We start from the raw sequence: 15,775 nt of genomic DNA, 5'->3' as shown, positions 1-15,775 counted from the left end.
TCCGGTGGGCTCGCCCGATCGAGTCGACGTAAACAGAGTGGGTATCGCAATTTTTTTTTTTTTTTTACCGATTGTTGTAAAATTTGTGATATGTTTGCTCAGCTCCATACCCGGAGGTATCAGGTGCGCTTAAACGATTGCTATTGTACAAATGTACTTTTTTCGCATGTAATTGTGTATATTGTTTTATAGTATCGGACGAGTATGGTGTGAATACGTACGCATGGACATGTTTATTACATCCACACTTTTTTTGTTTCACCAGAATCTCATGAACACCCAAAACTATATAATATACGCGGGTGATTTTATTCGTTATTCGTTGTAGTGGTATATTACACTCGGATTCATGTAATTTTATTGAGCAGCACTTAACAATTGATGATAAAAATCATGTCTCATTCGACATATTGGATCTACTTATCATAATCACATATCTATATATGTACTGCGTTTATATTTGTGATAAGCCTTGTTTTCGATGAAAATTCAAACTTTGCCCAAACAACTACATGTTCGATCAGGTACAGCACACGGACGAGTTTTTAGAGCCTATGTATGAAGAGCAAGTTGATACAAGGTGTCAAGAACCTGAAAACGTGCTAGTTTTTGTGGTTAGATCGGGGGATCGATTGCGAAAAAGGGGGGCGCCCGCGAGTGATCCGCGAGCCGCGATACAATGTTATCAGGAGCGAGAAAAGCAGGAAGAGCGCAGTCACGGAGCATGCAAATAATTCTCACGCCGAGCGATAAAACTCGGACCTGTAGGTATATAATATACATCCACACCTTGAGGTATACCGTACATGCACGCTCGTGAGTTTAACGCCACTGCTGTATACATTACGGTATACAGTAAACGTATGCTTTACGCCGGTTTTGCCGTGGTGATCGAGTTTCGCGCGATCCGTGTTTGTTAACTTTAGTTCATGTACTTGACCGGGGGAATAGAAGGGAGGGAGGGAGCACTGGGTAGTGTGCAACGTAGGAGTGTCATATCAACGACAAGCTCATCTCATCGCGCGTTGATTAATGAGCCACTGCTCCGATTTTATTGGGTCGGTATATGATTGATTGCGCTGTGTAACGTTACAGCGAAGAATAGGACTTTACGTGGAATTGATGGACTAGGGGGTGTTTTCATGCTCCGTCCAACAAACGCGTAAACCGTACGGTGAGTTGATGGTGGGCTATCCCAGGAAGACTGGATGATTACAATCACTCTCTGTGTATGATTATTGGAAAAACATTGAGTGTTGTCTTATATAGGGTGTCTGATGTTTATCGATAGCCTAAAACAAGACTTATGCCCGAAATATTTATTTGCTATTTTTTTTTACTTCTTGAAAATATGTAATGTCTTTATGAACCGCAAAATTAATCCTCACTGCTGATGAAACACCCTTAATTTTTTGTTTTTAGCAAAAGGGAAATGAAATGAAAATACACTTGTTTCATCTTCGGTACATGCACCGAGAGAAAAATATAATAAAAATTACTGTGCTGGAATGGTAATCTGGTGCCATTCCGGCGTCTAGGGACTTTTTAATAATTTGGCTGACCAAATCTTTACCATTTTGGGACAGTAAAAATCACTATACTTACAACAAAAATTACTCTTCTAAACACTAAAAATAATTGTTTCAATTGTAAAAAGTCTCTAGACGACCAAACAGTACCAGATTACCATTCTAGCCCAGTAATTTTTATTACATTTTCCTCTCAGTATATGTTTAAGGCACCGATTAAAATGAAAAACTTTTGCTGACAGTGATGGTCCACAATTACTTCATCAAAGACAGAGTTTTCTTTTATTATATTAACTTTGAAGAAATATATTAAAAGCTTCATTGAAATTAACGACCAGACGATAATTAATCTAGTTACAATGATAATGTATCAATGATCGCGACGCGAAAGACTGAAACGACATAATCACAGGCCTCGGATTGGTTACACGAGTTCCGGGACGTTTTTCTCGCACAGCCTATATGCATATTGAAATATGATCCCTCGCAACTAACAGCAGCCAAGCCGGTCTTTCTCGTCGACACTCGGCGATGATGAATCGCTGCGATACGCGATTGACTCGCTCGAGTCCCCAAAGCCGGATAAAAACACCAGCCGTGCATGCCCGAGAAGAGGCGCACCCGAGGCGGACATCCGCGACCGCGTGCCATTTCCGTCAAAGCTACTACGCCCGAGTTGGTACCGCCAGTATACGGGACTTTGAAAAATCAGAGTAGTGCGGTGCACCGTTAGAAAATCATCGCCGCGAGTTGACCGCGAACAGGATCCCCGACACAAATTGCAAAAGTGGGCTATCGATCGAGCGTCTCCTTTGATTTGGGCTAGCGACTTCTTTTAGCACGGAAATATGTTGATACTTGAACACAAGTGCATCCGCCCGAGTGATTTTTGCAACGAGTGTACAAGAGGAGGCTCTCGCGGTTACGAAAGCCGGAGGGGGAGAAAAATTTCGCGGCGCATTTTTTCGCGCTACACTTTCGATATTACGGCTTCTGGCGTTAATTTCGCTTATTAGCGCGTTCCCGGAGCCTCCGTGCATGTGTATATAAGTATACATCGGTATACTCGCGTTACACGCCCAGCAGCTGTTGTGGGTTGTTGCCTAAGACGTTATAAATGCATTATCATAATAATGGCCGGGAGTTTGTGTAACAATCTGTGGGTTTTTTTTTTTTTTTTTTTTTTTTTTTTTTTTTTCATTAATAAAAAAACGAATCTCGCGCGTAACTCTTTGATGCTTATCGGGGAAAAGTGCAAATGGGCGGCGCGCCTCTGATACTCGATACGGCGACGCGAGTGAGTATTCGCGTTTCCCATGAAGCGTAATAAATTCTTGAAATGCTTTTCGTGGATTTAACGATAATCTGGATGACACCGCGTTAGTTGATTGTGATGTTTTTTTTTTTTTTTTTTTTTTTTTGCAACTTTTGCTGTTTGAGTGATTTTAATGTTTTATTATGGCGCCAGAACTTTTCAGGTTGCTCTTAACATATTAACTCTAAACTTTGTACAAGAATAATTAACGATCTTGAAGCATTTTAAAATAATTATATGGTCAAACAAATGTTTATTTGCTGTTTTCTGTTGGAAAAAAACAAACATTTTTTTATTCGTGTTTTGCTAGTTTAGATAATATCTTTTGTTGCGTGATTAGCTATGAACAACAATTGGAACTACTTACGTAAAATCGTTTGAGTCATGAAAGAAGAGCTTTGATAATTAAATATAAATGATTCTTTACTTCAAAGATGGGCTAACAATGCCTAATCAATGAAAATCTAAAAACTTTAAACAACATTATTCCATAATTTTAAAACAACATCCTTCGGTAGGAAAATGAATTACTAATATTCTACGAGCAAGTGCGTATGACAAGTACAAAATAGTGATTATTTATTTCAAGATTACACGAGCAAAAAAAGCTGTGCATTAAAAATCTATGCAGAAAAGGATATCCGTATTTCCCCCTGTTTTTTTCATCGCAAGGGATATTTCCTTGGACGTCAAACGCGTTTGCATATATCACTACGAAATTCCACTGCTTCGATACACCGATGTATCGCTCAGTCGAGGAAAATTTCTCGCCTCCACCGCAAATTATCACCCGTAGCCTAATACGCTTATTGAAGGTACGAGAAATCTCGCGGCGCTCTGTTGGCTGCACACTGTTTTATTTTGGGCATTCGCTAGAGACTAATTTTCCCTGGTAAGAAAAATTTGTTGGCTCGATAAAACTACACGACCACTACGGCTTGCAAAAAAATCATCACATTTGATGTATCGCCCTCCCGATGATTAATGTATATATTTTTTCGACCACGTCAATCAGTATAGCACCAGACGATGTTTACAGTAGCCGGACCAACCATCGTAGGAATTCCAGTGTAGTATATAGTAAATGACTTCATCATCGATCCACACAAGCAATTAAAATTAAATTAATCACCGTTTCGCTCTGCTGCGCGAGTACCTACACAATTATTAGCGCGAACGTAATTGAACGATGCGGGTGATTGGCGATAGAGAAATCAATTGGGCCTAGCTCAGGGAGTATAGCGACAGGTTACTATAGGTGAGCTGATTTTATTAGAAAAAAAAAAAAAAAAAACAATTCCAACAACCATAAGGACACGTAAAATTATATCCTTTTCGATGTAATGAGAATACGAAAAAAAAAAAAAAAAAAAAAAAAAAAAAAAAAAAAAAAAAAAAAAAAAAAAACGAGGTGGGACGTTGCGCAAGAAGGCAAACACACAATTACGCGGGGTAATTAATTCGTTCGCGTGAAAACGTACAACCCAACAAATAAATCAATTTCACGAGGTGCAACGTGTGTTATAAAAGCGAGGACCATCGCCACGATACACACAGCGAAAAGTAATGGAAAAAACGAGAGCGCCGTGGTTCGGCCTTCTACTTCCGGGACGGTGTGTGTGTGTATGTATTGTTTTCGGGCACTGCCTCCGGGGCGCGGTTACGTGACGCGAGATCAATTAAACAACGAGGCCCCCGTGTTTACGTTATATACCCGAGTTACGTGGCGTACGACAAAATCTACAAAACCGGGGCAAAATCGTCGTCGCAAACTCTTCTGGGATGAAACAAACGTTACGACCGCGTGGTGGACGCGTGTGTTGTGCAGCGCATAGTCACGACCCGCTTGGGGGAGGCATGAAAATGAAAACGTGTAATATAGCGGGGCGCGCGAGTTTCGTTCCATTAGCCGGTAGCTCTCCTGTATCGGCGGGTGGCTGTTGTCCGGTTTCCGCGGGTGTCCCTTTCTTTCGGTGTATAAACCGCAGCGTGCAATGCTGGGTATGGATTTACGGGGTACTCGAAGACAAGGCGAACGCTGACAGAGAGAGGAAATGCGCAAAGGTTTTTTTTTTTCCCCGCGGGGTATATTGGGGTATTACGTGTATATCGCGAGAAGGGCGTGGTATATCGCGTTACCGAATCGACGTCGGACTCTGGCAAAATTTAACGAATCTGCACAGGTTGCGTTTACGGCTCGTGCTGGGAGTATATTGTAGAGCCCCGTTTGCCGCTCTTTTATACTTATGTACGTTATATTTATACCTACCCGCACTACATGTAATACGTGAAACGGTGAATTTCGGGCTAATAGGATGCAAGCGTGGATATATTCGTTGGTTCGATGAATTATATTTCCCTCGTCTTAGGCGCGGTGTGGGGTGTATGGCTACGGTGTTTTGTTATGCAAAGGAAGGACGGACGTGGGTCTCGTTTGCATGTTTCTTTTGACGCTATATTACACAATTGAATCGCAATAGATATATACTTACGTACGGAAACGAATCTAAAGTTTAAGTTCCTTGTTTTTACACTCGCTAGTGCACGTAAAGAAGATTCAAATTATTTCAATCATATACGTCACAAAGTGCTAGTATAGACTGAGAAAAAAAAAAAAATTACCGTCGAGAATGGTAATCTATAGTACTGTTCAGCCGCCTAGAGACTTTTTACTGTTTATTTATTACTCTGATGTTTAATTGAACCGAAAAAAAATTGAGATGGTCTAACCAGACCTTTATCTAAAATCCATTATTTTCAACTTGCAAGAAATAAAAAGAAAAACAATGAGCACAGCACAATTATACTGCATTGTATTGATATCCATTATAAACATTTTTGTCGGGGGAAAAAAAAAAAAAATCAATTAAAAAACTCTACTCATCTTGCCATGGATGTACATACGTGTGACTTGACAGTAGACCACGGACAGTATGTACGAGTTGAAAATAGGTATAGAAAAATAAAATTTGGCACGGGTGTATGTACGCAAAGAACAAACGAAACGCTTTGTAATAATATTGTGAAAAATCTCTGAAGTATACTCGTCTAAATGAGCTTTCGAAGCAGCTGGGCAAAAACCAATCCCAGGTCACCTCGTACGTAAATTGTACACGACAACGTATTTCAATCCGAGCTGCTTGCTCGGAGCACCATAAATTCTCCCACCGGCCGAGTTTTTCCGTCTCCGCTGAAAACAGCTCGCGCGGACCGTACAGGCGTAGCCCGCATTTCCGCGTCTATGCGGCAAACTCGCTTTCCTTCTCTCGAACCCCGTAGATACCCACACAGGTACTTTTAGTGAGCATGTATACACACGGGATGCAAAATACGCGTGTCTTTGTACTAAAAAACGTACAGTGTGCGCTTAAACACGCGTGAGAGCCGAATGAGCTGGTACAAGGTATAGGCCGGGGGCGAAGAATATAATACGGTAGATAACGGCAGCAATTTTTTTTTTTTTTTTTTTTTTTTCATTTCAAGTGTGCACATGGAGGATTTCAATCGCACGAGAGGAATTTTTCCCATATATATATGCATCTTCCTAGCTGCAGGCTCGACGCGCATATATAGGCTCTCAAGTACTTAGTGCCTGTAAGCGAAGAGCCTACCCATCATCATGAACAACCCCTGCAGTCCTAGACTCGAATCTAGCAGTTAAAAATCGTAGCAATGATTGTACTTTGGGTACCCTTGGATATAAGCTAAAACAAGAAACTCGGTTATTTTACTAAATTGGAAAGGTCTAGTCTTAAAGGTACCCGTAATATAATAATTGTCGTTTGATGGTATCGCTGCTACGATTTTTCGCTTCATACTCACAGCCAAGGAAAATAAAAAATTCAAAAGTATGTCATTCAGACGCCCCCGTGGATAAATACAATTTTTCACACAACGTTTCTTTGCCAAGGCGAGTAACTGAGAATTTCCAGGTAAATTTTTTCTCTTCTCGACAACGTGTCAACGGGTCACAAAAAAAATGATTGATTGCACACCTGTTACATGCACACGTTAATGTACAAAGATGCATTTGTGTTGCAACGGATTAGTAAACTTACCACATAACAAGAGGTATTCTATTCTACTCTAGATAAAAACGTCTGGTACAACAGTAACGAAGTAACATACCAGGATCTACAAACGTGAGTCGAATACGAGCAAACGGTCGAGCTACTGAAAAACAAAGCCTGCATGCAGGCAGGAGTTGACAGTGGGCCATTTTGGCCCGGTTATAATCTGGAGCTCCACGTGACGAGAAAATTAATTCGCCCGTTGTTCCGCAGTGGGTAAATATATACATAAATGTTGCACAAGCAGATGCAAAAAGTGAAGAGTCAATATGTTATAGTAGACGGGAATAACAGCAACAACAGAGCTCCCAAGAGGAGAATCCTGTCGGGGGTTTCCTCGTCGGTACGCGAAAGAAAAGGACCGTTTTTGATTCACGTGTTAATGAAGGGGGGAAAAGACTTTAATCTCCTTTGCGTGCCGGGTCTTCGTCATAATTAAATGATCGTTCTTGCCCAAGATCGAGTATTTTGTTTTTGTTCCCTCGCTCGCAGAACCAGTTGGCACCCGCGTAGCATAAATCTCGCTCGATTCGGACTCGCAGAAGCTCCCCGAATATAGAAACGGCATCGTTTAATTGTGGAATCCATCTCGGGCCAGGCGATCAATTGATTTAACATTATCCGAATAAATCACTCTATACTCTCTCTCTTGTTGTGTGTTGTAGATGGTGCCGCGGTTAGCGGGGAGAAGCTGCCTCGTGGCGCTGCTGCTGGTGCTGCTCTCGATCTCGGCCATCGCGATTGATGGCAGCGATGACGCCAGGCACCCACGACCCAGCCAACAGCAGCAGAGGGTCCGACTGCCCCGTAAACTGCCCAGCCGGCACAACGAGCTCGCCTCCACGGAGCTGGCGAGGAAGAAGTCGTCGTCGTCTCCGCACATGCTGATGGGTGGCCACCTGCGCGCCGAAGACAAAGACTCGAACGCGCTCCTCGAGGATGGCCTGCTGCTCTCCTCGGCTGGGGCGGGCAAGGAGAAGAAGAGCTCGGCGAGCGGCGGCGACGACAACGACGATGACAAGAAGACGCTGTCCCAGCAGGTGAAGGAGGGTAAGTACGGCTTGATCCAGAACGAGCTGTTCGCCGAGCAGCCCGGACGGCCGGGCATCATCAGCTACGCGGCCAACCCCGAGGTGCCGCGCGACAACGTCAACAACCTCGGGGGCCTCGACGAGGAGGAAATCTGGCTGGCCGAGGACCACGTGCTCGTCATCAAGGGCGGCAAATTTCCCAAGGCGGCCGACCACCCGCACGCCCAACACAACCAGCCATCACCGTCGTCGAGCTGGGGGCCGATCGACGATTACGAGGCGCCCCACCGGCAGGTCAAGATACCCCACCGGCCAAGGGTACCACCGCCCTTTCCCGTGCAATTGACCGAGGGCGGGCCCGTCCAGTTGATCGGCCCCAACGGGAGCAGCGTCGTCGACGACAACGGGACCATCGACTTCGAGGCCCTGCCCGAGGGTTTCAAGGGCTTTCTTCCGGGCGAGGGGCCCTACTTCCCCCTGACTAATCTCTCGTCGGCCATAAGCGTCTTGCAACCGGAGAAGACCACCAAGGCCGAGGGAAGCCTGCTACCACCGCTCCCGGGCCCGTTCTACGCCTCGTTGCCTCCTGGGGCCGTGATAGTGCCGCCGCCGAGCAATCAGACCGACTACGACGACGAGGACCAGTCCATGTACTACCCGCCGCCTTACAGCTTCGTCTACTCGCCGGATCTCAATGCCTCGACCAACATACCGCCGGGGCCCCTCGTGCCAGGCATCATCCTGCCTCCGCCGCCCGACTTTTTCTCCGCCCTCGACGACAAGAAGAGCACGGTCACTACGACGACCACGACCACGACGACGACCAAATCAAAGCCTCCTCCTCCTACGAGGCCGCCCACGACCCCGTTGCCGTATGGTAAGGTGCCCCCGAGGAAGCCGAGCACGAAGCTGTACAAGACGCCCTCTGTGACTTCGGCTCCGGTTGTCGGCTCCAAGACCGTGGCCTACAACACAAAGTACGCCCAGATCAGGCCAAAGTACAAAAATACCAGCGCCCCGGCTTACCACCGGACGTCCTACCTGCCGAGTTTCGTCGAGGTGACGACTCAGCCGAGCAACGGCCTCGAGGAGGAGCAGTACATGCGCCAGGTGATCCAGCCGGCGATCAGCAGCAATCATGTGCTCCTGGTCGAGGGTGATGGCAGTACCGAGAAGCCCTGGAGGAGTGCCTTCTTCGGGAGCACGACGACGCCCTCGTCGATAGAGCAGCCGGTCGAAACGACTCCTGCAGCGGCCGTCAAGAGCAGCGTCCTCACGACCGAGAATCCCAACGTGGGGCCCGGACACCAGGCCTCCTACTACTTTTACGAGGAGAGCAGTAACAACAACAACAACAACGAGGGAACGGGGCAACAGCCACCGCCCACCTCGACGCCGGAGCCCATCGTCTTTTTCAGCACCACGGCAGAGACGCCGCCACCGTATTACAAGCAGGAGGAGACGGAGCGAGATTCGGCCAAGAAGGAGGACTACTACGACGTCGAGATGATCCCGTCGCGACCAGACCCCTCTAGGGACTACAGCGTCAAGTTGCTGGACTCGATCGTCAAGGACCCACAGATCTACCGCTACCTCGACTCGGGTGCCACGAGCAGCCAGGACAAGTACGAGGCCGCGGAGACGCCGGCGCGCGACGATCACCACCAGAGCCCGCGCATGCTCCACTCGGAGCCGATGTACTACCAGCCCGTGCCGACGCGACCCTCGCCCAAGCTGAGCTACTTCACGAGTCCCAAGCCCAAGGCGTACTACCGCAGACCAGCAGCGGCAGTGGAGTCGACGGGTGGCAAGGTTGAGTCCTACGAGGGCACTGGCAGCGGCAAAAAGACGCCAAACAAGCCCAAGCCCATCTACCAGTACAGCTTCGAGGCGACAAACTACAAGCGGGGTCGGCAGATCGGCTCCTTGTCCAAGCTTCCTCAGCAGCAGCTGCTACTCGACGAGCCGCTCCAGCAGCAACAGCAGCCGAGGCGCCAGAAGGAGCTGCCGCCGATTTACACCGAGTACCAGGACATCCAGGTGGTGAGTGGTGAGGAGCAGCAGCAGCAGCAGCAGCAGCAGCAGCAGCAGCAACAGCAGCAACAGCAGCAACCTCAGTATGATTACGAGGGCAGCGAGCCGCTTCAGACTGAGAGGAACCTACCCATCGGCTATTTGAGGCCCCAGAGCCAGAAGAGGCCCGTGAGGCCACCATTGACGTACTATCAACAGCGGCTACAGTCGACTACGGTGTCTCCGGTGCGTGACACCACCCTCGCCTCCCACCAGCAGTACTTCACCAAGCAGGACGAGCAGCTCCTCGACGACGTCACCAAGGAGTATTTCACGATGTTTGGCAAAAAGTTATCTGGAGGTGGCGTCCTTGGCAACAGACTAGTGTCCAGTACCACGCCCATCTACGGCAAATCCAGCGTCGTGACGGAGCGGCCGGCGACCTACATCAGCAGCAGTAGCGCCAACAGCGTCGACGATTACGCGAGCGCGCGCCAGCCCAACGCCTTCCGGGCACCTCAAAACGTCAAGGTACACTACGGCGACCACACACCTGGGCCCTACAGCAGCCTCAAGGACGACATCCTGGTGAACTTTAGACGACCACTGCCGCCCATCGAGCCCGACGCCGAGTTCATACCGGCGGTGCTGGGACAAACACCCCAGCCGCCCCTGGTCCCCCATCCGGTGATCGGCTTGCAAAAGTACCAGCCTCGGCCTCCCACCGCGGTTCTGCAGAACTATGGTCCACTGCCGCGCCAGCGATATGACCAGCAACAGCAGACACCCTTCGTCCCGATCCCGGACCCCCGCGGCCCGGCCTATCACCATCAGCAGCAGCAGCAGCCGAGCCGGCCGCTCTCTCTGGGTGCAGAGCTCGGGACCAACTACAAGGAGCCGAGGTCGCAGATCGACCCGGACACCGAGTTCCTTCCTGCGGCGGCCAAGCCGCCCAACTCGTACTTTGCCTACAGGCTGCCCGGGGACGGCGGGCACTTTTACTTCCTCACGCCGCAGGCCATCAGCCGCGACGACCCGAACGCGGCCTACCTCTTCTCGTCGAGGCCGAGGGCGGCAGCTGGCTCGGGCAGGCTGCTCAGACGGAGGCGTGGCCGGGACGGCGACTGAGTATACCACTGGAGTTTCGATTTTGGAACTGGGCTGCAAATCGTGTATCCTCTTGTGTCGTTTCAATGACTATCATAGTTATTGTTGTTGTTGTTGTGGTTTTTCCAAAATTAGTCCAGTGTTGTGGATCGGACGATCAAGCGTGTGCACGTGTATAGCGAGGCGCGATGTTAGCTACAATAGGATGCCATATGTATAACAGTTTTCAAAGACAGGAGCGAGTAGTGATATTGCGCGAGCACGACCTAAAGAGGAGTAATTTATTGCTTATGTACATAGTTTCTCTTTTTGAGTTTACTACTATTATCATTATCACTTGACTATATTCTTATTAAACAATGATCATATTGTATTTCCTAAGATTCCCGTGCTAGGAGTTGTGTCAAATAATGGACTCTTGCATTGTCGAGATTGTGACGTTTTTGCGGGTAATTTTTCTCTTTGCGCCTCGTCTGTGATTAATAACCCAAGTGTGTGTGTGTGTGTGTGTGTGTAAATCGCATTGGAAAGAGATTTTTTTTCTTAGGTCTTATTTCGCGCGAGGAAAAAAATCTCGGCTTACGTGTGCACCGGGCGGTGCACTTCAATTTCTGCTCGCTTTTGAGATAAAAAGCCTATAAGCGAGAGAATGTATTGGCATTGTGGTAATTTTATCCACGCATGTAACATACAGCGTTTTTGGATGGAATGATAACCTAATTTAGTTAAGACCTGTGTTTAATCCAATTTATTGTGTTGTCGAGGGATGCGAGTTACTAAACAATAATCATGAAAATAAATTGTACAACAAATACCCTGCTATTCATATTCCTGTATTGTAAACATGGTTGAATTTTAAATATCTGTGTAATAAATTTATCCTTATACCCTCATTCTCCGAAAAAATATGAGATGAGGCATAAATTATGATAATAATAAATGAAATAAGAAATTGAATAAAATAAATAAATGTTAAGACAAAAACTCACCAGTGTCGATTTCTTGCGTTTGCGTGGGATCTGGTAACGGGTAATCGTGTAATCGGAGATAAACCTCTATCGCACACTTTGCTGCCTTGAAGTAAAACGGATGCGATCGCAGCACGTCTTCTAACCTCAGGAGACCGACGTAGGAACGTAGTGTCATTTTGCGCATACAGTAAGAATGAAAATCAAATTGGTCCTCGATTATTTCAGAAAAGTGCTAGAAGCAAAAATGAAATCACATACATTAGATTATAAGCTTGATGATTTTCGATGTACTTGCCTAATTGAAAGATTTACCATTTTTAAACAGTCAATCTTTAAAAATAATCTAAAGAGTTCTGATTATTAAATATTTTTCAACTATGTTTTTTATGTAATAAGTAATCTTTCGACTTGTACTCGACATTTTCAGTTGCATATTAAAGTTTACTCAATACGCTCATTAAAACTTTAAATAAATGTATTAAATGAGTTAAGATCGCCAACTTACCCTTTCAACTTCATGACATTTCTTCAATGCATCGCCATACTTTCCTAGACGCTTGTAGGCATTAGCTGCCTCTGTCTGAATCCACATGCACTGCATTTCATTCAGATTTTCCATTGCCAAGACTCCTTCTCTCGTGAACTTCCCGCAAGTTTCTTCTGCTTCTTTCACGAGATTTGCACGAAGCATGTACTTGGCACATTTTGAATTTATGTAACGATCCGCGGTGTCTAGACCTTGTGCTTCATCTAGCCGTTTATATGCTTCTTGAGCATCACCAGCATGCTAAAATTGTACGGTAACCATGAAAATTTGAGATTTTTCATCAAATAAGGAGATTTGTATGGAGAAATACCATACCATCGATATGAAGATGAAAAATTTGATGGTGAGTAAAAAAGTTAATAAGTGCAGCAAATTACCTTATAAATTCGTCCTTTGGTAACGAAAAGTTCAATGAGCGTAGGCGTGTGGCATATGGCAACATCGATTTCATCTAATGCTTTTTTGGTATCACCCAGGAAATCATAATGCTGAGCAAGATAGTAATAAGTCCACAGCAAAGCTGACGCTGGCTCCCGTGGCTTATCTTTGTCTTCGTCGCTAAAGTGACCATGTGCTTTCAGGGCTTCTTTGTATTGTAGGACTAATGATTGTATGGTGTCAGCCTTACTTTGGTCCGTGTACAGGGACCGTAGGTCCACGAATAAAGGTGGGACACCTTTGTGAAGTCCTGCACAAAATATTTAATAGGTAAAAACATGAAACAGAATGGAGAATTCATTTATCAATCCACATTTTACAAAGTTTTTTAAGAAATTGAAAATTTTATTCTCATGGTTTTAAACTAAATTTCAATTCTAACACGAGTACTACACATTGTCGGCAAGCAATTTGAAAAAGAATAATTCAGCAAAATATATTGATTAAGTAGTGTCACAAGATTAACGTGAGCGTTTAAATAGTTTAAACAAGTAATTTAATGATTTACCTCTTCTTAGGTAATGATCCACTAGTTCTTTAAACTTTTCTCCAGAAGCATAATTAAGTTGTAATCTTCGGGGGGCTAGTGCACGTGGAAACGTAGACTCATAATGTTCCAACATTTTCAACGTTACCTCGGCTGTTTCATGTCTTTGAGCCTCTATTAATTTCATGTAATATGTTTTGTTTTCAGGATTTATGTCTAAAAGTTCATTATACACTTTAATTGCTTCAGTGTATTGTCCTAATGCAAGTCTTAGTTTACCTAAAACACAAGTTTTATTAGTAACCACAAAATTTTACAAAAAATAGACATTAAGTATTAAATTTTTTTAATAGCTACGAAAAAAAAGCAAAAATACCTACCATACGTTTCTTTTACGGTAATTTTGTCACATATTTGTTCACAATGCTTGTCAAGGTGTTTCAACGCTTCTTCACTGTTGCCTGATTCCTGAATTACCAAGTTTTGATAAAGAAGCAACTCGCTGTGTTCATAGTCGTAGCACATCTACAGGCACATTATAAAATCGATAACAATACTATTTTGCAGTAAAAAGATACATTAATAATAGAAATTAATGAATGAGATGGATTTACATTTGATGTGAAATGGCAAAAACTTATATAACACACTGCAAAATTTACTCACCATTGGAGAATTTCTAAATGTATCTAAAATTTTCAAAGCCATCTCGTAATCCTTCAATAGATGATACGATATGGCAAACCCGATCCACGAAGCTTTGTGCGTTGGTCTCAACATAAACAAGTGATACCGAGTGTCCTGCAATATCAATAACCTAACATGATGACACTGCATGAAAGAAATGACAAGCAAAACAATAACCGATTGCAGACCTTGTAACCTTCCAGGTCGCGCATTTGTATTTGCAACAGAGAAAGATCTCTGAGGATCTGAACATTATCCTTGTCCCACTTGAGAGCATTGCGGTAGCACTTGATGGCCTCGTCATACATTTTGTCAGACCTCTGAAGCAAGCCATAGACGTGCCAGCAGACCGACGACTGCAGGTCGTTTCTGAGGCCCCGGCGCACATGGTCGTAGGCTTCCTCTTTGCGTCCCAAGCAATTCAGCGTGAGACCTTTCATCGCCAAGGTCTCCCCATGCTCGCTGAACTTGGGATTCGACAGGATTTGTTTGGCAAACTTGAGCCCAGTTTTGTATTGTTTGTGCTCGTAACATTTCTGCAAATAATACGAGTTATTCCTGGTGATCAGCCACTGTCACGATAGGTGCACAAAATTGTCATTTCATCATTAGGGGATGAGCAAGCAAGTGGACAGATAAGTAAACATAAGAGCACGGGGAACGGTGCTCGAGTTGATCATCCATCGGAAAAAATGAATAGAGAAAGGTAAGTAAGGATTCATTGTGCAGCGTGCAATAATAAGCATCAGACGAGCGTGCAGCAGCGGCGGCGACGACGCTCGATGTCGGGAGTGAGAGAGAGAGAGAGAGAGAGACAGTGTGTTTGAGGTTAGGCCGGAGCCGTAGGCACCAGACGACAGGTTCTACCGATGAGCTTGCATGTAAGACGCGTGCACGCGCTGTCGCGCAGAAATAGAGGTAAAAGGCAGGAGTGTCGGGTGAATGAAAAGTCGGTGCATTCGCCCGGAATGTAAAGCCGGGGCCTCGAGGTGTCAACCTCTTGTGGTGTGTCGCGTGTGCACGACGGCTCCGAAGCAGGGAACAGGCACAGGAGATGTGCGAGGCCGAGGGTAACTCTCGTCCCTACTCACCAGGATCCTCTTGAACAGGGCATGCTCCTTGGGTGGCAGGGGGTTGCTGGAGGGCATCGTGTCTCTCCTTGGCGTTGCTGCTGGCTGCACGCGTCACAGTGCAGCGAGGAATTCTCGGCTTCCCGGAGTTATGCCTACTTATTTTTCTCTGTTGTTGTTTCGCACTACTTGAGAGCGGCGGCACACACTCGACCTTTTCTCGATTCCCTCGAAATCCTCGAAATTGCACATGAACACCTACACTCGCACACGCACACGCACACTTGAATGCGAGAGCAGAGCGCGCGCCGCGCGATCAGCGATGCGGCTCGTGTAGTAAAGTCCACTGCCTCGAGTGGAAACTGAAAGTGGGTGAAAGCTTGGGCCAAGCTTGGCTGCCGCACTGCCAACCTTGGCCGCGGCTTGGGGCCTGACTCGGCCCTATTGGGATCGGCCCTTGAGAGCCATCTCTCGAAACTTTGGAATCACGCCACAACGTGTAAGCATAGA

At 45.8% G+C, this 15,775-nt stretch overlaps 2 protein-coding genes across 2 annotated transcripts in view; one reads left to right on the top strand and one right to left on the bottom strand.

The window, feature by feature from the left end:
• The window catches only part of Naa15-16 (N-alpha-acetyltransferase 15/16), a 92,118-nt gene extending 76,556 nt beyond the window's left edge, over window positions 1–15,562 (bottom strand). Inside the window, exons 1-8 of the mRNA XM_014361909.2 lie at window positions 15,287–15,562; window positions 14,384–14,731; window positions 14,175–14,309; window positions 13,889–14,033; window positions 13,530–13,787; window positions 12,961–13,271; window positions 12,542–12,823; window positions 12,055–12,268 (exon numbers count right to left, since the gene is read on the bottom strand). Coding sequence (XP_014217395.2) covers window positions 12,055–12,268; window positions 12,542–12,823; window positions 12,961–13,271; window positions 13,530–13,787; window positions 13,889–14,033; window positions 14,175–14,309; window positions 14,384–14,731; window positions 15,287–15,343 — 1,750 coding nt within the window. The 5' untranslated portion in view covers window positions 15,344–15,562. The remainder of the gene's footprint in view (window positions 1–12,054; window positions 12,269–12,541; window positions 12,824–12,960; window positions 13,272–13,529; window positions 13,788–13,888; window positions 14,034–14,174; window positions 14,310–14,383; window positions 14,732–15,286) is intronic.
• On the top strand, window positions 7,580–12,236 carry LOC149373522 (uncharacterized). The gene has a single exon (XM_089596227.1). It carries the CDS (start codon window positions 7,580–7,582, stop codon window positions 11,084–11,086), a length of 3,507 nt encoding a protein of 1,168 aa, XP_089452353.1. The 3' UTR covers window positions 11,087–12,236.
• Window positions 15,563–15,775: the final 213 nt, after the last annotated feature.

This window comes from Copidosoma floridanum, unplaced genomic scaffold (genome assembly GCF_036245765.1).
Source record: "Copidosoma floridanum isolate Cflo_tuat_1 unplaced genomic scaffold, Cflo_Japanese_pri ptg000030l, whole genome shotgun sequence".
In the NCBI taxonomy this organism is placed as follows: Eukaryota; Metazoa; Arthropoda; class Insecta; order Hymenoptera; family Encyrtidae; genus Copidosoma; species Copidosoma floridanum.
The sequence above is the reverse complement of the archived record's forward strand: the minus strand, read 5'-3'. Positions and strand labels throughout refer to the sequence as shown.